We start from the raw sequence: 26,994 nt of genomic DNA, 5'->3' as shown, positions 1-26,994 counted from the left end.
GGGCAGCTCTTCCTCCTCTTCCTGTGGTTCCACTTGAGCTAACAAGTCTGGAAAAAAATGTCTCTACTAATTATTCCCTAGCTCTGTCCTTAGTTCACTGGGCCACTGGCATTTCTAGCTACTTAACTAATTTTTGTCAGCTTAGGTATCAACAAATTTCTCTCCAGTCAGGATTTCCTACTTCTGTCAGATACACCAAGAGCCACTAAGCTTAGATGCTGACTTAATTCCTCATTCTTTCCCCAGCCTGCTATCTATGAGCAGGCTCTCTGACACTCAGGTTGGTGGTTTCCTGCCTTTCTCGCCACTGCCATTATGATGTTGTGATGAAGACTGCCATTTTAGACACGGGAGCAACTGTAAACATGCCACGCTCCTTACACCACCTCATTTGTGCTGCTCTGCCCTCACCATATGCAGACACCTAAAGTGGTCTTCCTTCTCCTCCCTGAAAAAAATTGATGTTCTAGCACCCATGTTCCACCTCCCCCATTCCTGCTTTCTGCAAACGAAGACTGTCACTCAGCAGGTAAAGTGCAGGACCTTTCTCTGTATTCCCACCACATCAGCTCCTAAGGTTACTGTATAGGTCCAGACATATTTTGAGGCTGCTTCCATGGCCAATCTGAAGCAACACGCATGGAAGTAGAAACCATCTTTCATATTACAGATGTTTCTTGTGGACATCACCATTGCAGAGGGACTGTGGCAAGCATTCACAAAATATTTGTTTACTCACATCATTTATCTAGTTATGACTGCAATTCTCTGTTTCTTTCTAAAAATGTTTTGGGTACAGAAGGCCTATGTCCCTGTGATAGTCCTACCATTAGAATCCTCCCAGTTATATAAGAGAGTTGCTCCCAGCTCATTTTCAAATGTTAAAACACGTTGTACTATTAATTGCTTTGTATTATATTACAGACTTTTAGGAGCTTAGTCTTTTGTCAGATTGTAACTATCCAGGATAGATGATGGATAGATAGATTGATGGATGGATGGATGGATAGAAAATTGGGAGCCGAGGAACCAGAAACCTATCTTTTTAAAAATACATTTTAAAAGGAATTAAATAGCAGAAAAGTTTGTTTCTTTTATTCTATCAGTTATATTATTAAGAACAATTATTTATAGTTCTTTAAACAGTCATGAATAAATACATCCAGGCCAAAAGTAATCAACTACCAGCATAGCTAAAACAAGCCTCAAGAGATGCAAGGAAGGAATTAGCTTATGAGGGCCAAGCACCCAGAACACCCCTCACACACCATTTGTCTGCTTTCTGACACCACCAATACACTTCTGTTTGGACCGTCAAGCAGCCAAGGTGACTGAGACATACACCTCAGCAGTGGCCACAGCAAAAATGCACAAGACTCTTCAAGAAGCCTGAAAACCAGAAAGATGGAGATGGCTGGTTGTATAAGTGCTGCTTCTAGTCTCGTGGACCCAATATTTATCTAAAATTCAAAGGACTTGATGTTGGCATTACTTTCAAAAAGGGATAATATAGGCTTCCTTGCAAGGTACCTTTATTCAGACCTGAAGGTGAAAGCAAATTCCTTTTATAACTCAGAAGAATCAGGTAGACAAAACTAAGTTCCTTTCACCTCATCAGAGCTAAACAGCAGCAGAGGCAGGAGGACAGAGAGCTGATTAAAGGCATTGTCCTGACCACCAGTACCGCGATACCACAGTGGTGAAGCAAGGGGTGCCTTAAAGAACCAGGTCAGGAGACACTGATTTCGCTATTCAACTCTGAGGCACCACTCTGTAAATGACACAATCATTTTGGGGTACAAGAGGTGCTTTAAATGTGGTAACATTATATCATTTTGGCTATAATGATCATAATTACTTATTTCTTTTAATCACAACCCACTTAACCACTTTAGTACTGAGGACTAGTTCAAGGAGTTTAATTTTCATTCAACATCTAATCTTTGTGTTTACTGAAACCCTTCACGTGCTTTGTTTACTATCTGCTTGCTGGCCTGGACGTTTGATCTTGCAAGAGTAGATTAGACAGGGTCAGATAAAATACTGATTACTAGAATCAACCAGACTCAAGGAAGTAACACTGGTTTTAAAAATCTCCTTTTCTCCCAGCTTTGTAATATTTTTCTAAATAGACTCAAATAAACAAATAAAATTAAGAAAACTAGCAATCAGAGTGTTTTAAGCAATGATTGAGGAAAGTGATGGGGATGATTTTCAATCCTAACCAAAATACAGGGTTTGTTTTGGTCCATTCATTCTGGTGGTATTATTCTATGACATAAATAATTTTGTAATAGCCAACAGTATTTGTATGAACTTTAAATGACCCCTCATTTCTTGAGACACATTAAATATTTGAGATGAATCCTAGCAAAGATAGTTAATTTGAGGTTTTAGTAACAATATTTTAGATATGCAACTATTTGAATTTACTAATCAAGGATGCATTCAGAACCGATGTAAGTGCCTTATTCAGCCCATATCCTCACCTTTCCTAGACACCAGCGAATATTTGAGAACAGAATCAGTTGCACTGCAAATACAACTGCCACTTGGCTTCATAAAAATTATGGGGTAAGTTCATATCTGGAGTTCTTCTTACCAAAAACCAATTGGAATAAAAGCTAACTTTTTACAAAACTACTATAAAGATATCCATGGACTAGGTCAAATCCCTAAGCCTTGAAAATGATTATACAGGAACCCAAACATGTCTAGGACTCTCTCTGCCTATACTAATATAACACCTCAACAGTGAGTGGCTGTTAGCTTTCCTTTTAGATAAAAGCCGGCCATGTTCCTTACACAGAGAAGTTGAGTACTCTTGAAAATCTAGCCTAGACAGGGTGAGCTGAATGGCCAGTTTTAAAATGAGGTACGGACCAACCTAACATGCCACCCACCATCCCACGTTCCTTAGGAGAAGAAAGTCCTGGGACAAGGTTCACAGTAGGACATTAAAACCAGAGTATACAAACTGCTTCCCCTTGCTCCTAAAGTAATGGTAATGTTAACTCAAATATGTCCCTGTCAACCTTGATTGTCTTTGAAATTGAAGCAAAAAGGTAAACAGAGCAAGGTCTTCTGTGATCACTGGGGAAAATAAAGTCAACAAGCTAAGCCAAACCAATTTAAGACTTTTTAAAGAGTAAGTGTAAATAGTTTAGATACAGCAACAACAAATTCAAAAAATGCACATTAAAATGTTTACTTCAAAAGTTAGACAATTCCATTTGTCTATAGTTTTTACATCTGTTTTTAATGATATCAAATTATTGATTGTTCCTTTTTCTCATATTTATTTAAGCATTAACTATAGAATTTGCCATCTGATCTTTCTCTTTTTTTATCTTTCCAGTAGACTCTTATTTTTGCCAGGTTTGAATCTTATTTTGCTTTGATCTTTAGAGTATATAATTATTTTACTGTTTATTTATTTCTATGAGAATAGAAAAAAAGAATTGACCTGGGAGATCTAGATGTGGCAATTTGTAACAGAATCACATAGCTTATGTTTAGGAAATCATGGTTTTGATTAAGAAGCAACCATTTAGTTCCCACTGTTTTATTAAAACAGACATTAGCAGATAATAGGAAACATATTTAAGGATGGAGCCTGCATTTTGTTTAGGACATTGGAAAGCTGGCTGCAGATTTCCTTCTCCAGCTAACATAAGACATGGTAGATTCATACTGGTGACTCTATGAGTTGACAGGGAGGTACAAGCCTCTGAGGCAGCTGCCTTCTCAGGAAGAAGCCAAAGGTACCAGTCTGCTCTGGCTGCTACGGACTTCCAGATTTGAATATCACTACTTCTGTACATTTTGTAAAGGCATGGTCACCAGCAAATGTTAGAAACCAAACCTCTCATGATGCTTCCATGAGAAATGGATGGAGACAGGAGTCTCCTGCAATCCATCCTTAGCAAGAAGCCTCTATCAAATGAAAAGAACCTGCTAGACCCAACACTTCTGTTCCTGAGGGAACAAAGTTAATAAAACACACTCTGAGTGTTTGTTTTCTGCACACCATTGTACCTACCATGTATTTTCTGTTGTTCTTCCCACTTCCTGGGCTGATGAATCAACACCACTTGAACTGTTTGATGGCAGCTTGTGTTTACCTTAACCTTCCCTTTTTTCCTCCTACTGACACACACACACACACACACACACACACACACACACACACACACAGAGAGAGAGAGAGAGAGAGAGAGAGAGAGAGAGAGAGAGAGAGACTTTCCAGCAGCAATGACTAGCTCTTTGAATATGTGTACACAAGTGTCTGACAGGCTCTTCAGGTGTAGATCCTTGACCTACTGAATAAAGTCAAGGCCTTAATCTGCTCTTATGTCACTTAGAGATTTAACTGTGCATTTATTATCTTGAAAAAAAAACAGTTTAAAGAATCAAATCTCTGAAACAGCAGACCACACACACACACACACACACACACACACATTGGTTGTGACTTCACTAGAGTTCTTAGGCTTCCAGAAGTGGGAATAATTACAGTCCAGAAAATAAAAGAACACACTTTCTTCCTTTCACGTACAACAGCAAGTAAATGTGATCAGCAAACGACCTTGAAGCTGCATGATTCTTTTGATTTTTTTTTTTTAGTTAAAGATGGTATGTTCAAGCATTTTAACAATCCAATTTCAAAATGAAAAACTTGTAGATGACACTTAAAGAAAAGAAAGCCTTCTGAGCTACACAATCACACAGTGTGATCAGGAATTATTTACCGTCTCTTACATGGGAGTGAGTATTAATATTGAAAAACAAATACCCTACCAGAACCTAAAGGGATTAAAGAATTTGAGAATATGTTGAAAAGAAATTGATTTTAATTCAGTTGGCAGTACACTTAACTAGCTCAGATAGCTTAACTTCCCTTTACATCGTATATTTAGCATAAAATGCTCTCCCTTTTTTTTTTTTTTTTTTTGATCTAAATTGTGTGGCTGATGAATCCAAAGGCTCATTTGCTCAAGGGCAATCTTGTAAACAAGCTCTCAGACACTCAATAGCCAGAAGTATTGCTTTGATACATATCCTGTCTCCCCTGAGGAAGCCTGCAAGTAATAAAACACAATTCATCCTTCACTTCTACCTACGCTGCAGATCATCACGTGGCCCTCGAATGGAGGCAGTGAGCTGTTGGCAAGACTGTGAACCTCACCATAAAGCCAGATGGACAGCATCACAGTCTTGCAAACTATAGACTGGAGTGGCTCTCAAACATCAGTGCCACAAAAATTACCCCAAATCTCCTCAAGGACTAGTGACATCTGCCTGAATCAGACAGAATAAAGGGACTTTTATGTTAACATGTTTGTAAAGATAAAATAACACTCATATATTTAAAGGGCTAGCTAATGTAAATAGCATCTTATTTGTTATGTAAAAGAACTATGTTTCCAAGGCTTCATATAATTTCATATGTAAAATATAACTTCTGCTCCTACTACTACTATTTAGTAGTACTAGTAGTATAGTAGTAGTAGTAAGTATAGTAGTAGTAGTATATCGTAACTACTAGTTATTCACAAGTAATTCTGTGTGAATATTATCTTGTTTATTTCCTCATAGCTTCTAAAGGATCTAGACCAATGGTTGGTTGACCAGATATCCTGCATATCAAATATTTACATTATGATTCATAATAGTAGCAAAATTACAGTTATAAGGTAGCAACGAAAATAATCTTATGGTTGGGGGGTTACCATAACATAAGGAACTGTATTAAAGGGTGATAACATTAGGAAGGTTCAGAACCACTGAGCTAGATACTTTCATTTCTAATTGTTAGATGACAATATTGAATGAATCTTGGTGAAATTAAATAATTTGACCAAGTTCATGTAATTAGTAAGTTGAAGACCAGACCTGAGTTCAAACGTGCCAGACCACAGAAACCAGGTTGGTATAATACTCAGGGTCTATCTCTACTAAATAAACACACCCAAACTCTGTTTCTAACCAAAGCTTTCCCGATGCTTTGGCACTCATTTCAACTTGTTAATCAAATCATAGGTGTTATGTAACACGGAATAAAACTTTTAAATTTCCATTCTAATGGATTTTTGGCCTTTAAGGGGAATTACTGAAGAAAACCACAAAGTTGATAAATTATGTTAAGAATTGTTTTTGTGGTATACTTATTTACAACCCTTCCTAAATTAAGGGTTGAATTTTATGATAGAAATATCAAGAATCTTATCTTCAAAAATACTTACATATGTATGTATGTATGTGTATGTACAATTAGTAAAGAACTAATAACTCATTACCTGAGAATCTACACATAGTTTTAAAAACAAAAAAATCCAAGATTACCTTTTATCTTCTTATACTTTTTGTACCATCTCCCAAACTCCTGGCACTTGGTTGCTGACACATTGGCATAGTATGTGCTATTTACAATGGATGAAATCATACTCTGAAAAGAAGGGAGAGGTGAGTTAGTTCTCGTATACGTGAGTATCTCATGGTAGAGACCAGAAGAGGCACACTGCACTCAGCCCATACAAATTTCCTTTGTCTTTTAAACATAAAGCTGTAACTCCTCTGCTAACCAAATGGTTTAATAACAAGACAGGGTGACCAGAATTCACTATCCCGTAAGTACACTTCTACAACGACGACGCTTTCTAAAACAAAAGCCAGTCCTGGAGCACCGTTAAGGACGAAGAGATCAGAGTACACAAAATGCAGAAGGAGGGACAGCCAGGCTGCAGAGCCAGAGCACAAGGTGACATCAGACGCTCCAGCACCAGCAACCCAGATAATGCTTTTCAGATGTCTCTGTTCCTCTTCCAACTGCAACAAGCTTACACAGCCAAGAATCTGAGAACATCCGTGCTACACACTACAGAACAACGTTTAGGGAAATAAGTTAAATTAATATAATTTATAGAAACGTGTGATTATCACTTGTGTGAAAATTCACCAAATGAGAAACTTAACAGTGCTATTTTCGAGCAGGGGAAACTAAACCTAACACTTCTACTGTGTTTCAACCAAAAAACCGAATTAAAACTAAAACTTTCTGAGCACTCACACTCACGACTGTTGCCACGCTTTCTCCCCTCTTGCCTCAGACCTGTTTGTTCCCGAGGTAAGAAAGAAAGCAAGGGGCGCAGGGTTTCTGCACTGGGAATTGACATAGTAACAGCACATCTTGACTTAAATGCCCTACGAAGAGATACTTCCTGACTCTATGGTATGCCTGAACTAAACGCTGAACCACTCATACCTGAACGGACTGTGACATTACACATGTCCATTTCATATGGACACTTGATTTCTATAAATATTGTATAACAAACAGCAAGTGGGCATGAACACTCAAGCAAAACCTAATGACCCGCATGAGGTTTGAGATTGTGTCTATAAATAAGTCTTACCAATCTCACAAAAAAAAAAAAGTCACTCATTCATGGAAGAGCTTAGGGAAGCTTGGAGCTTCTAATGACATTTCTATGACCCTGCATAGATAAAGAGGATGACAAGGAATCAATGTAAGATGGGGCGGGGGGGGGGGGGGGCACTTCAACCCTCAGCAGACAAACCCACATTTAAAACGTCAGACTGGATTCTTTGTTTCATCATTAGGCACAAGTGGAGGAAGGGGTTCCTAATTCAATTCACAGAAACCTCTTTGGCCTTTTCCACACAGCAGATGACTAGCCTGGCCCAGCTAAAGGACATTTTCCCCCTCTGAGGCAAGACAGTAGAGAGAGCTCCGCACTCTCTGGGTCTGAACACAACACTGAAAATGCAGAAAACCCACTGGTACCCAAGTGTCTCCTAAGACTCATGATGCCTTGCCTACTGCCCTTAGAGGATCTGCCTTGGCAAGACCTGCTTTGTAACCAAATAAAACTATGCCACAGCTGGGCAGTGGTGGCGCATGCCTTTAATCCCAGCACTTGGGAGGCAGAGGCAGGCAGATTTCTGAGTTCGAGGCCACCCTGGTCTACAGAGTGAGTTCCAGGACAAACCAGGGCTACACAGAGAAACCCTGTCTCAAAAAAACCAAAAAATAAAAAAATAAAAAAGAAAGGAAAAAAAAAAAACTGTGCTGCAGCAGGTTGCACTAGCTCCCTCTCTGGTCTGAGACACAGTTGCTCTTCCTAGATAGTGGGACCTTGAGGAAGTGACAAGCTGCCATCTCCGGTCCTTCTCTCCTCCTCTTCTTCGTGTCTCACATAGTTCTGATGTGGGATGTCTGAGTCACTGAAATTTAACACATGAAGGGACAGGGATGAAATTCCGAAATGCCAAACTAAAATGCCATAATAATAGAAATTCTAACATGGAAACTACCTAATAAAAGCTGCCTGCCACAGCCACACTGGGGTGTGAACTCGCAAACATGTTCGCAGTCTCCTCAGCTTGCGATGAATGTTGTCTTCTGGGAAGGCACAGGATAGACAGCCACTGCACAAGTCAAAGTCAGACTTCCTCTCGAAAGCTAGCCTAGAAAGCATCCAAGGACTAGATGCTGAGCTGCCCTTTAACTCTTCCAGATCCAGAAGGTGAAGCTCTAACCCACATCACTCTGGTCCTAGACAATTCCTATCTCGCTCCCTCTCTAGCCATTCTCTGACCCTGCTCCAGCTAGCTACCAGTTCCATGGTGCTGCACAGGCATCCTGAGCCTCTGTGGGAAGACAGGGAGAAGGTGTCCTCTACTGGCTCTACCCCCAGGGCCCAAATTCCAAACATCTGCTTTAAAAAGGAGGAGGCTGGGCACCTGCCTCAGTCAAACTCTCTTCCCCAGATTATTACATATGAGTATCTTTACTGTTTCAGAATATAGAATAGATTTCAATTATGAACTAAGCAAAGGAATTGGGGAGCAAAGAATAGATACTCCTTGGGTAATGTTAAACAGATACTGTTAACTCTGAGAAAGAATTGATTGACTTTGTGATACAATTATTCATATTAACTCTCTGCACAGAGTACACTCAGTAGTTGTATAGGTAAGTTGTCACACACGATCATGACAACTTAAAAGCACAAGTGTCTTTTGGAAATGACATACAGCAAAGGTCATGGTGCATGGAATTATCCCATTTTTAACATGAGAATCCACTAAAATTAATGAAGATAAGTATATTCTTGTGCCTTGAGCTTGAATCATGAGATACTAGAATGTAGTGCAAGGTCTTACTGTGGTGGTACCACCAGTATTTTAGAAATTCCACACTTAGCTAGTAATGTGCAAATGTGGGAGAAGCCGACACAGATCCAGCACATGCAACTTCCACTTGTATGAAAACCAATGTTTTCCAGAGGTCCTGAGACACAAAGGATGTGTGTGTACCACACAACTCACTCTAAGGCCATTTTAAGCAATTTAATCACAGACATGGGGGAGTATCTTCTCATCAGTTATCACCTTTCCCTTTTTGTTGTACTGGGGATCCAACTAGGAGCTTTCCATGTCAAGCAAGCAGTCTACTGCCAAGCTACTGGTATGCCCACAGCCTGTCTATAACAACTTAAACCAGATGAGACAGTGAAGGCAGAATGGGATGAATATTGATTAAAATCCTTCCCACCTTCCACTCCGACACAACTATGTATCATTCTTCTTGCTGTATTCAGCACACAATGATGTGCTGTGGAAGGGTACTTTACTTGGCGAGAGTGAGCACACACAACAGTGGTCTATAGTACATACAACTATATACTAATATGCAATGCCCGACAATCAGCAGCATCTTTGGTATCGATTTACGTAAATACTATATTGTTCCTTCCCCTCTTTCTAGAGCATGCTCTCTTACATGGAGAAGTCTGCCGGAAAGCCATGCGCCGTGCTGACTCAGCAGTGCCTTTGTACATCCCTCACGCCCTAGAGCTCTTGATGGCACCAGAGGGCCACAGAGCACTGGATGCTCACGTGATGCTGATAGAGTCATCTCATTTCTCAAGATGAATCTTCATCATTAAGGGACACATGACCAACTATACTTATTTTAGCTAGATTGCCATGTCTAAAAGTAAGCTTGCTTTTAGATTCTTGAGATAAATTTTAATTCACTTGTTTTGTGTTTGTGTGTGTGTGTGTGTGTGTGTGTGTGTGTGTGTGTGTGTGTAACTTGCCCAGGCGACAGATGTTACTCCTGATTATAAGTATGGTCTGATTTCCAAACTGATGGCTTAGAGACTGAAAATGAGAAAACTCATTGACCAAAGTTAGACACCCTGGGAGGTGCTGCACAGAAACCACTGCAGGCCGGCCTGAGCTCATGCTCACCTGCTCCCGCCCACACACAAACTCTACTTGATTTAGATCTGTAATTACATTTGTATTTCTTTATTTAGCTTGTGTGGAGGCACATGCAACACTTTGGACTTGGAGGCTAGAGGAGCACCCTGGAATCCAGTTCTTTCCTTCCATTATGTGGGCCCCAGGATCTAACTCAGGCCTTCAAGCTTGGTGGCAGGCACCTTTGCCACTGAACCCTCTCAGTGGCCCTCATAGTTTAAGAGGAGAAGCTATCTAATGAAGAGAAGAAAATGTTCCCTACTACCTCCATCATAATACTTCAGACAAAATAAGAAACAAGGGGACAGCCGGGCAGTGGTGGCGCACGCCTTTAATCCCAGCACTTTGGGAGGTAGAGGCAGGCAGACTCCTGAGTTTGAGGCTATCCTGGTCTACAGAGTGAGTTCCAGAGAAACCCTGTATCAAAAAACAAAACAAAACAAAAAAACAAGGAGACAAAAAAAAAAAAAGAAGAAGAAGAATTGGGATGAGGTAGGGGTGGCAGTGCACGAAATCCCCATATAACCAACAGGGATAAAGAAAACTGTAAGGAAGGCTGGCCTCTGTCACATAGCAAGTTTGAGGACAGCCTGAGATACATGAACTTTGTTTACAAAAAAACAAAGGTGGGAACAGTGGCACATGCCCGTGAGCAAGCACTGAGAACTCAGAAGCATAAGGACTCTGTAAGTTCAAAGCTAGTCTGATCTCTATTAAGCAAATCCCAAGCCAGTCAAGGCTACAAAATTTTACATTGTCTCCCAACCAAAAAATGATGACTTCTAGTCCCTCATAAGTCAGTCAAAGGATTTAGAATTCCAGAAAAGGAAGGAAACTGACCGGCATTCTAAAAGCTAATGGGAGGCTGGCATGTGCACCCCCTCAAAGGGTGGTGGCAGGATGAGCACCTCATGTTCCAGGGCAGCCGGGAATCTAGTCTCAAAACAAAGGCAGAGTAGCAGTAAGAAACAAGCAAAGGCTGAAACCTCCACTCTCTCGTGGCATGATTTATAAAGAAAATGCAAAAAGACAGAGGCCTAAGGGCCTCCCTTTCCTCTAAAACTAAAGATAAAATGATCAGGTAAACTTCACCACATTCCTGTGGGCATAGTGGGATATTTGTGTGAAAAGCCATGTGAGTCTTAGAGTTGGGGAGACGCAGATATATAAATACATCTGCTAAGAAAGAGAGCTTAAACATGGTGACTGGTAGCCGCTGCACTTGTGGGAATACCCTGGGGAAGAGGATCATGTCTCCTAGCTTCTCTCTGTCCTCTGCAAATGCAAGTGGCAGGTGGGGGTGACTGTTTGTAGGTGACTGTGTGTACCCTTCACTCACTTTCAGAACATACTAAACTCAAGATTATAATGACACTGTGAGAAGAGTGAAGGCAAAAATTGCTTTAAAGGTATTATTTTGTCTATAAAATTCATGTAGTGGCACTGGTGGCCTCTACTATCTTCTCCCCGCCCATGCCAGGGTTAGGGTTAGGGTTATGGTGAGGGTTAGGTAGGGTTAGGGTTAGGGTGAGGGTGAGGGTGAGGGTGAGGGTGAGGATTAGGGTTAGGGTGAGGGTGAGGGTGAGGGTGAGGGTGAGGGTTAGCGTTAGGGGGTTAAGGTTAGGGTTAGGTATGAAAAAGGAGAGGTTAGCACTACCTAATGAGAGAAAAGAATGGAACATTATAACTCGGGTTACAGACCCTGTGTGGGGCGACAGAGTTGTAATGAGATGGTTAGTGGTTATACAGCATCGAGAATGGACACAATACTACTCACTTACAGACTTTAGAGGGTTAAAAGACTAACCTTCTTTCAGATATTTTACCACAAAAACCCAGACTTCTATCAAGACTCCGGGAGGGAGTGGTGGAAGGTGCTTTGGCTTTGGAGTCGTGCGTCTTCCCTTCCACTTTCTGTTACTAAGGCTGGCTGTGCCTCAGCCCTCTTGACCCTCAGGAGACCCAGTGAAGAGTGAGCAAGCTCTGCTGAGGGGAATAAGCAAAACTCTCAAGACCCCAAGTTTGGTAGTCAAAAGCCAGCCGAGAGCAAATGAGACACCGGATGCTGTATTTGAGACATATTCAGGCTGCTTTGTAGATCTGGTGACTCACAAAGGCATCAGGGGACAAGCGTGGCTATTCCAATTTATGCATGCTTTGAGAGGTGAAATAAAAATATAAATACAGACACACAACAACAACCCATGCTTCGCTAGCATCCGGCCAGACAGAGCAGCTAAATCATGGCTTCCCCTTAAACACAGTCTGCAACTGCCGCCTTTTTATGGGCTTCTCCACACTGCTTCTGTCTTCAAGGGTTCTTTTTTAAATTACAGGCCACTGCAATGCTCAAGAAAACACAGCCTCTGCCTTGAAACCTCTATATAACAGCCACACTCCTTCCTGCAGGAAAACCAAATATGATTGGGCTTTGGTTCCTGTCCTGGAGTGCTTCGGTTTCTTATGGCCATAGTCTCTTTTAGTCTATGACCATACAAAAGTGAGTAGTTGTCATTGCTTTTAATGATGCATTTTTTGTGTGGCAACTTTATTTTAAAATAAAAAAAAAACAAACCTTCCACAAATATATATATATATGTTTTATATATGTAATATATAATAAAAAACATATAATAAATATGTTTGTGGAAGGTTTTTTAAATATATATGTATATATAATATGTATATTATACATAATGTGTATATATTATATATAAATATAGTAAAGATCAATCTCTAACAATGAAATGGTGAAAAATCAGCTACATACCAAGATGTAAGTTTGAGGACAGCCAATCCATCCCGCCAGTGAAGTAAGGCAAGCACTGGGAATGTAGACTTGGGAACTAGAGGTCTGGCACAAGGCCTTACCTGGCACTTAACCAGCAGAACAAGTTTCAACCTGAAACTTACGTGACTCCCTCTGTCACAATGACCTAGCTACACAATGGGAAAGTTGATGATTGTGCTTCGAAAGTTTCTCATGCATTCTCACTCATTAAAAGCCACTAGAAAGCTCTCCTGGAAAGACAACTTTTAGTCTAAGACCAGGGCTCCAGCAGTGCAGTGTAACTGCAGAGAGAACACAGGGAGGACCCTGTCAGAGACACTGACCTGGGAGAGAGGGCATTCTTTGGCTAATGTGCTCTGGTTCATTTCTTTGAGCAGTTCCTTTAAGGCATTGCGGACTGTGGCATGGTTCCATTGCTCCGCAGGCAAGTCTTCCAACTTTGAACAACTGCAAAACAGAAGGAGAGTGAGTGACACGAGGCCCTCAACCATGGCCCTGGCTGCCCAGGACCACGCAGCAAGTGCAGTGTGGCTTCTGTGTCCTCTGTCAGTATCACATCTAGAGAAAGGGAAGGGGAGCAAGCTGCTTCTGCAGACTGCAATGGCCCCAGACGTGGCTCAGTGCTGTGGCGATGGTCTTTCCTAGCAAAGACTCGCCATGGGTCTTCCATCAGGATCAAGTGTGAAGGCTCGGCTTTCCCAGAAAAATGTGGACAGGCTTCCTTCCCAGTCACAAAATAACTTTTAGGAAAGACCCTGAAGAATTGCTAGAAAGGGATGGGGTTGGTCAGTGCCTATTAAAGTAAAGGAAAACATTGTTTTAAAGCCTTACATTGAAGGACAACATTGCTTAAGACACAACTTGCAGACACTTAATGATAAAAGGCTACAGAGAACCCCTAGGCATTGGGAGGTACGTAGCATTTCTGCCCCCCCCCCCCTTGAGGCCATAGGCCTTCACTGACTGACCACCACAAAAAGAAAGACATCTCTAAACAAATTGTCCCCTTAGCAAACAAATCAGAAGACAGCAGAGGGACCTAATGCTTCAGATGCAATGCATGAAGCTCCTGAGAAAGCCAAGAGAAGCCACAGAAGGCTGTGGAGGCCCTTTGCCTCCCCTGAAGACTTTTAATGATTTATCAGGCAGCCTCTGAGTGAGCAGTTCACTGCCTCTGCAAACAGCATAAAGCAGCTGGAATGTGGACTATAAAGATGCCTGGCGAGGCATCCGCAGTCCTCCACTCTGCCCCACTTCTTCATTTTACTCACTGTCTAACGGAGACAGGCTGATCTCCACCGTGAGGGGATGATGCCCACAGCCCCCAAGAGGAAGCAGAGACAGACAGCCGTTCAGAAATCCCCACCTTTGTAATTGGATCTTCAGCGTCACAACGTGATAGACATCTTGCAGCATGTCGGCCACAGTCGCATCAGGGGCGTCTGTCACATAACTGAGGGGGAGAGGGTTCCACCTCCCCAGCTTGATTATTCCTGCACAGGGAAAAAAAAACAGAATAAACATATATCTGCTATTTATTAAACCCTTCCAGTTTGTTCAGTGTCGAGAGGGTCATTCAATAGTCAACACTGAGCACCCACTCTGAGCGTTTACAACCCAGTGCAATGAGGTATTTCTTTCTGGCTGACAACTGGGTTAGTGAACTATACAAGGGAAATAAGGAATGAAGAGGATGGGATTTAATCATGGACAATTGCTTCTTTTATGTTTTCCTGTGTCTTAAATTACTTAGAAAACCATGCAGATATTTCCTTTCCCCAAAGTCTTGTTTCATAGTCTAACTTAAGACTGATGCTAAATATATAGGGCTGCTGATTTCCCAGACACCCCACTCCCCCCAAAAAAATGAAAAGAAAAGAAAAAAGGAAAAAAGCAAGCTTCATGTAAATATAAGACTTGATTTTAAATTGAATTAAAAAAAAATGGCTGCTGTGTGGGCTCCACACAGTCACACTGAACGTGTGTGTGTGTGTGTGTGTGTGTGTGTGTGTGTGTGTGTGTGATTCCTTGGACACAGCACTTGGAGCCTCTGGAGTGGTTGTAGCATCACCTAAGGTGCTTTCAGCTGCCTCTCGGTTTATATTCCTGGGTTCTTTTCAGAATGACAACAGTACTTTTCCCTGGTGTCTGTGGTAAGCCTGGATGTGCTCCTGAGCTAGCTTAGGCTGCAAAGAACAGCAGCTTTGGAAGTCAGCTCTACTGCAGGAAGATTCATGGGCTACTCAGGCAGTTTGTGGTGAAATGCTAACTTATTCACTCCTTCTACGGGCCCCTCTGGTCTGGAGCGCAGGGCACGCAGAAATTTGATGAAGAAAAATAAAGAAACTCATTTCACAAATGACACTGGGTAACAAAACTTTTATTCCATGCTATGAAAAATCTGATGGTCCCCACGGGATGTCAGAAATTGTCACATATAAAAATGTTATGTTTTAGAAATAAAAGAAAAATAGCATTTTTATTTTTCTTTTTGGCAATACAGGTGAGTCTAAGTACGTTGTTCTCTCAAAATACATATATTTTTATCACTGATGAGAGAGAACACCTGTATACCCAAAGGAACTTTTAGAAGATTCACAAAATGACTCCATAGCTGTGGGGCAAAATTCAGAGGGTAGGAAATGAACTCTCTGGTGAGGGCATGTCCTGTCCCAATGAGATAAATGAACACGCACTGCCTGACATAATGCTTGAAAACAGGGAAGAAACAGAACAAAAATATTAAAATGATGCCGTGTTTCAGTATTAAGACTTAACAATCTGCTGCCGAATATGCTACAGTATAAATAGTGCCTGGACTCAGCTCCAGGAAAGCGCTGCGGCTCCATTCATGCTGCCGTATGTCCCAGTGCTGGCTCCTTAAGTCATCCTTCCCCTGCCAAGAAAAGCTGGGTTTTGTGTGTGTGCTGGGGGTGGGGGGATCATTTCCCTAACATTCCCTCTCACGACAATGAAAAGTGCACAGCACGCAGCTCAGCTCCGAGCAGACAGGAGCTGAGCATCGGGGCCCTGGACAGCCACCCTGCAGCAGGCCGAGCTGTTTCCTTTATCTTTCCTGGCACTTGCCATTTTAAAAAGACATTGCAGAACACGTCCAACCACTAACTAAGAAAAATCATTGTGCAGTTTTCACTTCCTTTATGAAAGCTCTTGTTACGATCACCTGCAGGTTCAACACACACTGACCATATCCTACTGGCACAGGCTTCTTCTATTCAGATAAGAGAATGCGGGAGAAGGCGGGTGTCAGTGGCTTTGCTTCCTGACTGGCACAGAGAAGAGTCTGCGAGTTATTTTGGATGCCGTGACCACGAAGGTAATCCGGAGAAAAGGAAGCCTGCCAACTCCCAGGGACAGTTCTCTGGGACGTTTTTCCTGCTGTGTGTGTGCACTGAGGTTCACTCCCTTTCATTTTTTAAGGAACATTACACAGTACAGGCAGACGCAACCAAATATAGCTGTGTGGTTTCATTATATCAAATCCAAGAGCAGCAAGACTAACCTATGGGGACAGGATTGAGACAAGCAGGCGAGAGAATTCACTGAGAAGGGCATGCTTGCTTCGACAGTGGCTGCACTAGTATAAAATTGGTCAAAATTCATCAAACCAGCCTCCTACTATAAATATGTTTATCGCATATAAATTACACACGGTGAGTATAGTGGCAAATGCCCATAATTCCAATAAGTTCAAAGCCATTCTAGCCTATACAGTGAGTCGGAAGGCTAGCCTAAGCTATGTGGTATGGTAGTGGGGAATGGCTCAGTCAGGAAAGGGCCTGACTTCCAAGCCTCAGAACCTGAGTTCAGATCTTCAGCCCTCAAAAAGGCTGGGCATGGTGGTATGTGTCTGTAACACTAGTGCCAGTGCACTGACACACACACACACACACACACACACACACACACACACACACACACACGTTAACCCAGTAAGAAAAAAGAAAAAAATAAACCATAATAAAAGGGAGAGGTATGTTAGAAGTAATAGACTAAAGACAGTGATCTCTGTTTAGGTAAACTCCCTCCCCACCTCAATGAGCCAGGAAGAGACTTGTTTAGGCTGTAACTAAACACACAGCCTCCTAGCACTGAATACCTCCACCAGAGCATCGCCCCAAGCTGGTCTCTACAGCTTCAAGGGAACAGAGGGTACATGCTATTCTCTCTGGCCAGAGAATTCTCTCTGCTTGTCTGCCTCTCCACTGTGGAGAGGTCACAGTGTAAACTCAACTGACTACCTAGGGCAGTAGACTGGCTAGAGGGCCTCTCTTCAATGCACCATCCCTCCGAGGGGGGGTTGTCTGCGTAATGCATTAATCCACTTTGGAAAATATTCTTTGGAACAGTCTCGTTCCCTGATTAAAAAAAAATTGATGAAAATATTACTTAGAATAGCAGTCAAACGTTAATTAGAGAAATCAAACTGGGAAGCAGTATACCACAGTGAGTATGAATGAGTGTGGGCTTCCAAGAGCGCCGCAGATCATTCCTGGCTCCCACCATCTTCTAATCATGTGACTCTAGCAAGTTACTTAATGTCTCTGTTCCTCAATCTGCTCATCTGTGAAATGGAATTGAAAACATAGAGTTCGATGAAAGGAAACTGTGGATGTTACACATAAAGCCCTTTGTACAGAGCTTTGTCCTAAAGTAGGATTGGAGAGAAGCATGCACACTGCAGGTACTCTAGCGCAGGAAGGTAATTAGCAGCAAGCTGGGGGGCAGTTTGTGCAAACTGTGATTTGGAGCCTGCTGTTTCCTCCTCTACACCTCAGTTTTCCGGTCTATAAAGTGGGGTTATGTGATAACTATGCCCACGTTTGCATTACTATAAGGCTTTTGATTAATAGGGATTGCCGAGAAACAAATGCTCAACAAAAACCAGGGGCAAACAACTTTGCAAAATTCTAAGTGAGGTCACAGCAGCACCTTAACAAAGCTTTCGGAGATGAATCTCTCTTGGAAGAGTGCTGGAAGATGAATAGAGCAAACTACCCTGGGGAAAGGAATAAAGCTACAACAATCCAGGCAGGAGTGGTTAATTACAAAGTTGGCAAACTAAGCCTAGCCTTTGAGGTAGGGCCACCAAACCTGACAGGGAATTTTAAAACAAAGAAAAACAAGAACAAGACAAGACAAAAGAAAAGGAGAACAGAGGAGTGGGGAGGGGAGGGGAGGGGAGGGGGGGGAGGGGAGGGGAGGGGAGGGAGAGGGGAGGGGAGGGGAGGGGAGGGGAGGGGAGGGGAGGGGAGGGGAGGGGAGGGGAGGGGAGGGGAGGGGAGAGGAGAGGAGAGGAGAGGAGAGGAGAGGAGAGGAGAGGAAAGGAGAGGATCGATCACAGGGCCTCTAGGGATATCTCCTGGCTCACAGCATTACCCTGGAGTAACCAGCAGTATGCAGATGCTATTTCTATATCTAAGCTTTCTAATTCTAGCACGTAAAAAGGGAAAAAAACATTACGGAGGTCAGATTTTTTTTTTTTGACACAGGTGGGCACGTGCACATATCCAGTAAAGCAAATGGCGGATAAAGATCCATTTTCCTGCTCTGAACAGACAGCACACTCGTGTCTAGGACACTGATCCCCAAGAGCCACTTCTAGAATCATGTACATTCTTCAGATTTCAACCTGGGACCAATTCAACTGTAAGCAACCTATCTGAAGTAATCTTTTCTCTGCACAGCTGCACGGAGAATACCTGTACTTGGCTTGTGAGTCTTATCACGATAGATATCCCTTTATTCTACTTTACGGGTACCAAGTCTTCTTATTGTCTGGGTTTTGTTTTGTTTTTGCTTTTCCTGTTTCTTTGTCCATTTTTGAGACAGGCTCTATTATGTACCAGGCTTGCTCAAACTCATGACCCTCCTGCTTTAGTCATGAGTTACGAATGAGCTACTACATCCGACATCTGGTGCTTTCAAGAACTATCCCTTCATCTGTAGGGAGCTATTACTGTACATGGAAGTGAGCTAAAGGTTAGGAGGAAGTAGCTTTAAAAGAATCAGTGGATGGCAGCCAGGACCAGGAGCTGGGCTTCATTTCGTAAGGTTTGGACTGCAGGACGCCTCCCACTCAGCTCTGCTGCTGTAAGTCTGAGTGCTTGTGCCAATTCCTGAAAATCCAGGCCCTTGAGCAGGCCTATGCCCATCCTCAGTCATATGCCAACCGCAGCATTGACATCTGTTCTGATGGAAAGTACCAAATGAAACCAAGGAGTCACCGGGCGTTCGTATAGGCCAAAAGGCAGCTCTACGTTGGAGTTCTCTGGGGAAAATGGTCCCCGAAAGGAGCCACTGCAGACACAGTGTGTTCCAAGTTATCCAAGAAATGCATCATCTGCAAACATTCAGAAAATGCCTGGTGTTGAAGACTATTACAGATGCAGTTTCAAGGTCTTTGAGTCACAAATTATGGGCCTTTATTTTGGAGTTGAAATTCATATAAATGTTAACATGATTGAATTGAGCACAATATAAATAAAACTGTTTATACCCAGACAAATCTGTTCATTCTAAAATACAGAATGCCAATTCACTCTTTGTGTAATGCATTCAGACCAAATAACAAAATGCAATTGTAGGTAAATTTCCCATTAGTGACATAAAATTAAGTTGGAAATGGAAGCAATTTTTGTCTAAAATTAAAAAGATGCAACAACGGAAACCATTTTTTCACTCTCTCATGTAATAGTCTTCCAGAGTCAAAGAGTGGATGTTTCACAGAAGGGAACATCAACAGTGTATCTACGGGTGTTTTCTGTGTTTTTATCAGTGTTTAGACTATGAGAAACACCACATACTCTGCAAAGCCAAAGCAAAATTTCTATCTTTCAAATGATTAACCTTTAATATATAAAAATCTGAGACTTTCGGATATTGCAAATTATATCTGAACATTCGAGAAGACACTTGAAGTGGCCTTGAATGTGGCAATGTACACTATAACCAATAAAACATCAGGTTTGTATGCAGTGCTAAGCATCCACTAGACACATTTTCTCATGCAACTCTGAGTCACAGATATGCAAAGAGATACCAATACATCTTGTCCCTGTCATTATGGAGTTTGAATAGAGAAGCTTCTTATTGCTAAGCACACAACTAAGTAAAACTACTCTCCAGATAAGCCAGGACGATAACTTTCACCCCTGTACCTCAAATGTGAAACTACTCCATGCAATGAAGATTTGTGTCAAGTCATCTGCACGGTACATGAAAGTTCTCAAAGTTCAGTGACATGGAGGGAGTTACCGACAAAAATCTGTCTAGGAGACAGATGCCTGCAACCAAGCAAGCTATCAACAGTACCCTCAAAATTCAACTTGCTGAGTAACTCTTTTATTTCAGGTGCATCCTGACATTAATTTTAAAAGCAAAGTGAAAATTCAACCTGGGGAAAAATGAGACATTAGCGTTCATATCCAAAGGCTGGAGTTTATATATCTCATAACTCCCAGGAAAAGATCTCAGCAAAAAGAGTATCAATAAAAACTCTAGTCTCAGAATAAGTAAGCCTTGGGGCTTCTGGTTCCCAGTATTACTTCCACGATACACCAACTGCTGACAAGGCCCCTTACAAAGCCCGGAGAACTCCTGGCATTGATCGCATCTGTGCCCCTCCTCCGAGCGACTATGTCCCTGCGCGGTAGCGTATCACTTTCTGTTGTTAGGCTCTGCTTTGTTAAAGAAATTAAAAACTGTCTGTCCTATATAATAAGAACAGAGAATTATTTATCCATAAATCAGTTCTCAGGAAATCACTACCCAGCAGTATGTAATAATTCAGCCTGTGCTTCTAACCTGTGTCCTGTCTGTGTTATATCATCAAAGTGTGGAGGGGACATGGCATAAATTGTGGTTGGTTATTATTGCTGAACCTGTGGAGGAATGACGCTCAGTTGAGAAGAAAAAGAAAAGGCAAACACAAGGCCGTGTTTGAAACACGTTTTTCTTCTTTGTGCGTGGCTGAGCAGGCCAACACAACTTACCAAAGCAGTCCAACTCTTCTACACCATCTACTTTGAATCTAAAGGCTCTATACATTTCAAATGCATTCAAGTGAAAGGAAATGGAAATTATGCTCTATTCTTTGGGCATGCTACTTTATCTAGCTACCTTTGTAGTTTACACAAATTAATGAAACCTCTCAACTCACCAGTCTGGGAGCCTAGAATACATTTAATCCTGTATTTATAACAGTCCAAAAGCAAACACCAGACAAACACAAATGAGAACTTGGAATAAATGTTGAGGTTCTATTGTTATATAAATTCATGTAGAAATCAACAGGGCGCTTTGCACACACGCTTACAGGCGCACAAGGGCATGAGTTCCATTCCCCACGCGCATTTGATCCACTTGCGACAATCTGGGTATTATTAACCACACAAACAACCAAAGCTTTAATTCTTGAAGTACATTAACCTAGGAGCGAGAGAGATGGCTCAGCCATTAAAAGCTCCTGCTGCTCTTCCAGAGGAATTGGGTTTGATTCCCTACACCCTCGTGGCTCACAACCATCTGTGACTCCAGTGCCAAGACAGTCAATGCTCTCTTCTAGGTTCCATGGGCAGCAAGCAGAGATGGAGTGCACACAGACACATGCAAGCGAAACACCCAAGGACATAAAGCAACAAATTACAGGGAAGAGTACCGGTATTTAAGAACTAAAACTAATTTTTGGAGTAGCTTAAAAACAAACTAATAGTAATAAACAGCATTTCTCAACTTTTTAGAAATAATCAACCCACTTACAGTACAAAAACATTTTACACACACACACACACACACACACACATACAGTAGCATTTGGTGTCTTGTAATTCTATACATGTTTTTACATTGTGCAACATAAAGATTTTGTCCCATGTAATAGACGCTGCTTCACATTTGGGAAACGTTACGTTATAACTCAGATTTCTATTAGATTATTTAATATAAGCACTAAGTAACTAGACTAAATTAATAAAGACCCTGTTGCAGAGAGAAAAGGGGGTAGAAAGAGTGAACAAAATTATTCCAAAATTAAATAAAACTTTCTGAAGTTGGTATTTTATAAACCTTTATTTAATTTTCAAAATTCCAGTTTTCCTGAAAAACAGCCAAAATATCAGACAGGCTATAAAAAAGTGTGGTTGGCATTTAGCTATTTATTTCATAAGAGAACCATTTAAAACTATTACATGGAGAATTGGAAAAATGGAAAAAGTGTGTGACGTTATCTGCGAGCAGTTCTAAACTGCTAACATGGTTGCAAGCTTTTCCTTGGACAGATTTCCTTATTATTGTTTCTAGTTTTAACCATTGTCTGAAAGAATTTCAAATGAAGGGATTAATTTTGGCAGGTAACACAAACAAGAACTCTCCTGTTCTTTTCTCCCAGTCATTCCTCCCCTCCCCACTTCCTTCCTTTTATTCAGAAATACATTTGAGTAAAGGTATTTGCTCTGTCCCCAATGTCTTCAGTCATCAAAGGCATAGGGGACCCTCTCGCCTTAGACTCACGTGACTACACTCTGCTTGTGGTAGCTGCTCTTCAAAACATACTGAGCTAGTGTTTCTGCACGTTCTAAGGTAAGAAGTACCCACTAAAGATCTAAAATGACCACAGCCTTGCATAGTCCACATCTTAATTACCCATGATCCTCTCAGAGGGGAGCAAAAATGGGGTTTCCTGAGGTCTGGCACTGCAGGTACTCTACCACCTACTCAGCAGGCTTGGGAAATCTTGTCACTCTCATGCTCCCAATTACATACTCCAGAACAGCCCTTCTGGCATATTCTGTTTCCTATAATCTAGAATTACATAATGCCTGATCTCAAGGGTACTATCACGATGGCATGCAGATTATCAGAGAGAAGGTGGCCACATGAATGCAAGAAATACGTTATTTATGGTTTACACTTTTTTCATTTATTTATTTATTTATTTATTTATTTATTTATTTATTTTTGGTAAGAGGAGGTCATTCTACAATAGCCCTGCCTATCACAGAGCTAATCATGTAGTCCAGGCTGACACTGAAGTCACAGAGTTCCTCTTGCCTTTGCTCATAGGTGTTGGGATTAAGGGTGTGCTCACGTTTAGCTATGCAGTACACTTTTGCCTATGTTCCGACTCAATAGATCTCACAACCATTTACTAAGTAGCTATAACACATGGAAGCAAATCTGGATGAAGTCAAGAGTGGAGACTGTGTTTGATTTGGAGAATGCCTGCTTTGTGCCCTTTGGAATATTTTAATGGGTTTTTGTCACTCTCTGTGCTTCTGTATATGTACAGGAGATGCACATCGTGTATTCTATCCTATTAAGCTTTATAATGCACATGATTTACAGGTCTCAAATATTTCACACTTACGAGATGTCCAGATAGCTCTTAAATTTACATTTTGGGAAATGTCATATTTAAATACCGTAAAACAAAACTTGAAATATGCCACTATCATTTTAACAGCTATGAGAGGAGGCAAGGGCCCAACACATAATAGGTGCTCACTCAGCAGACAAATGTTTCTTGAACTGGATCAAAGGCAGACGTACAGTCACAACACACATGGTGATGAATAATGATGACAGCTTATATGAGCCCCATAGAATATTCAGACATGTCAGAAAAATGTCACATGAATTAAAGGGCAAGTGAAGTAGGAGAGACTTGGATATTGGTACTGATTGTATGTATAATTAGACATGGCACTTGGATCGGACACCTTGTGAGGATCTGAGAGGAATGAAAGGGGCAGAAACTAATTCTTATTTTCCCATTCCAAGTACAGTGCTGCTTAAGGTGGTCACATTAAGTGAGTGGGCTCCAATTTTGTTCCTAGAACAATCATGTGCCTCTTCCTGGTCTATGAAACAAAAGCCCTATGGGAGGCCCCAAGGAGAGGATGCTGAGGAGTCAGGCTTGAGAATCATCACGGCCTAGGGTTCCCACAAAACAAACAAATGAACAAATAAAAACCCACACAAACACAATGGCCAGAAGACTAAGACCCACCCATACATTCTTGACCAGAGAAAAGGTGAAATCAATGATTCCCAGATTCCCTTGTTCTTAAGTCACCAGAAACTAGGCTGGATACCGTCACCCAGGACACCTGATAGGAGGCGCAGTGTCAGTACTGGAGGAGAGCGGGCTGCGTGGCCACGGTTTACTTCTTTCCGACTATGTGGACTTGGCATGGACTGAATGAGCAATATGGTGGGTGAAGAACAATTTCTTATTTATGAATAAACATTAGGAAATCTCCATCAAATTTGAACTATATGCTATCAAGGTTTTATATCATTTAACCTATCTTACCAACCCTAACCCGACTATCATGAGGATGCCTAATGGATTATGTGCCAATAAGGCCATTTCACTGATAGGCAGCAAGAGGGAAGGCGGAGAGAGACAGGCTTTGGCTGTGGCTGGGTACCACGCCGAGTACCGTTTTCTTTACTAGAACACGCGGCAGTGGAAGAAAACCTAAATGAAACAAAGAAAGCCCTGTCTAACGCACAAAAATGATTACAACAAAAGAACAGAAATCCAACTGCATGGAGAACTATAAAGCTGGGCCCCAAGACGCCTCGCCAGGCAAAGGTGCCTGCTATCAAAACTGACAGTCTTCACTCAGTCCTCTGACGTCACATTCTGTGCATTGTCCTCTGCCCTCCATGTGCCTGCTGTGACATGTGCAGGCACCCATAAATAGATGCAGAAAGAGTTTAAGGAAACCATAAAGAGCGTGTACAACTGGCATTCAAGAATGCTAAGTTAACATCAAATAAGTAAGCATTTACTTCTTTAGAATGTTTTTGAGGGAGAGATGCATTTACTTAAGCAAAACACTGAATATCCTAAAATGTCACTGGCTAACACAGCAAATGATCTATCTGGTGTTATGGTTTGAAAATGTCTCCAAAGGCGCACGGGTTGAAGGCCTGGTTTCCCCATCTGGTGATGTTATTGGGAGGTAAAAAAGTATGTGTAGGGTACACCGCTAAACAGGCTGCTGGGAGGGAAGGCCTGGTGGGAAGTGGGAGGTCACTGGGGTGTCCTTTCAAGGGAGTCACCCATAGCCCGCTCTCTCTGCTCTCTGGCTACCCAGGGTGAGCAGCTCTTCTCCTCTATGATGTTTCTGTCTTGCAACAGACCTGAGAGCAACTAACTTGGCTGACTAGGGACTGGAGGCTCTGAAACCCTCAGCACAAATGAGCCTTTTCTTCCCTTAAAGTCATTTCCCTGTGTATTTCTGTCATGGTGATAAAAAGCTGGCTAATACACTGGCGTGGCAGTTTGTTGTATCTCGGTGACCAGAGCCCTTTTAACCTTTACCAAGCCATTACTGTGTAAACACAGTCTTAGATATAATCTGCCCTCTCAAATTATCGCAGAGATCCTCTGCACTTATAGATATCTTCCAAAAAGCTGATAAAGGCAGAAAAAGGTCAGGGCTGCCGTCCTCAAGCCAAATCTTTGTGTAATGCCCTGCACTACGAAGAGATTCCCTGGGTATCTCCCTGCCACTGCAGCTCTGACATCCTACACTGAAAGGCCCCCCATGTACATGGGGTCCAATCATGGTGACTTTCATTATTGTCATGTGACAGAGGCATTAAAGACTTCAAAAACACAGGAAGAACAACAATTTCAACCAACCAGACCCCCAAAGCTCCCAGGGACTAAACCACCAACCAAAGAATACACATGGAGGGACCCATGGCTCCAGCTACATATGTAGCAAGGGATGGCCTTACAGGGCATCACGGGGAGGGGACACCCTTGGTCCTGTGGAGGCTCGATGACCCAGAGTAGGGAAATGCTAGGGTGTTGAGGCAGGAGGGAGGGGTGGGTGGTAGAGCACCCTCATAGAAACAGAGGGGGAGGTGAGGGGATGGGGGTTTAACTGAAAAGAGGGATAACATTTTAAATGTAAATAATTAAAATAACCAATAAAATAAAAAAATTGACAATATTGAATAAAAACTCAACACTGAATTGATGGGTTAGTCTGTCCTTATTAAAATTCCACTTTTAAAAAATGGCAAGCACTCAGCTTTATGTTTCTCAGGCAGAGATTTTTTTTCCCTGTAACTTTCTAAGTATAGCAAACAACTATTCAGGATAACTGAAGGTCTGCCAGTTGGTGAGCAAAACAATGGCACATCTATCAATCAGGAAAAGGGAATTTAATTCAATCAGACAAAAACAAGTATCATTCCACAACTATACTGTTTACTACCAACTATGAGTGACTATAGTGGTCTAAAGGAAAATGGCCCCACAGGCTCATAGGGAGTGGCATTATGAGGAGGTGTCTGTGTCACTAGGATGGGCTTTGAGATTTCAAGTGCTCAAGCCAAGCCCCAGGAGTCTCTCTCTGATGCCAGCTGACCCAGCAAGAGGTCTGCAGGCTTCCATGCTTCCTGCCGTGTGGCAATAATGGACTAAACCTCTGACCCTGTAAGCCAGCCCCAGTGAAATGTTCTCCTTTATAAGACTTACTGTGGTCATGGTGTCTTTTCAGAGAAATAGAAAACCTAACTAACTAAGACAGTGGCTTAACTATACCTGGGCCAATAGAATTGTGTTCTCTACTTTAAAATTGCTAGCTAGGGGGAACTGTCCAAGGGATTCTCTTACATTAACAAAATTGGTAATAATTATTAGAACACATATTCCCAGAACTACAACACTAGATAGAATGAATGCTCACAGAGCTCTACAAATAGTTTCCTCTCCTAAGGTCCCTAAGGTAACCTCACATATAAATATATCTGATTCATAAATTATGGCACAACAGATATCAAGAACAGAAATCTCATCATTTTCCCATTAACTAAAGACCTCAAAATGTCAATAGGACCTACTTTCCTTTTATCCATAGGGG

General features: G+C 41.8%; 1 protein-coding gene across 1 annotated transcript in view; it reads right to left on the bottom strand.

Annotated features, from left to right (window-relative positions):
• Satb2 (SATB homeobox 2) overlaps window positions 1-26,994 on the bottom strand; it is a 178,653-nt gene that overhangs the window by 90,810 nt on the left and 60,849 nt on the right. Inside the window, exons 4-6 of the mRNA XM_052193555.1 lie at window positions 14,451-14,577; window positions 13,408-13,531; window positions 6,346-6,448 (exon numbers count right to left, since the gene is read on the bottom strand). Coding sequence (XP_052049515.1) covers window positions 6,346-6,448; window positions 13,408-13,531; window positions 14,451-14,577 — 354 coding nt within the window. The remainder of the gene's footprint in view (window positions 1-6,345; window positions 6,449-13,407; window positions 13,532-14,450; window positions 14,578-26,994) is intronic.

This window comes from Apodemus sylvaticus, chromosome 9, assembly GCF_947179515.1.
Source record: "Apodemus sylvaticus chromosome 9, mApoSyl1.1, whole genome shotgun sequence".
Taxonomy (NCBI): domain Eukaryota; kingdom Metazoa; phylum Chordata; class Mammalia; order Rodentia; family Muridae; genus Apodemus; species Apodemus sylvaticus.
The sequence above is the reverse complement of the archived record's forward strand: the minus strand, read 5'-3'. Positions and strand labels throughout refer to the sequence as shown.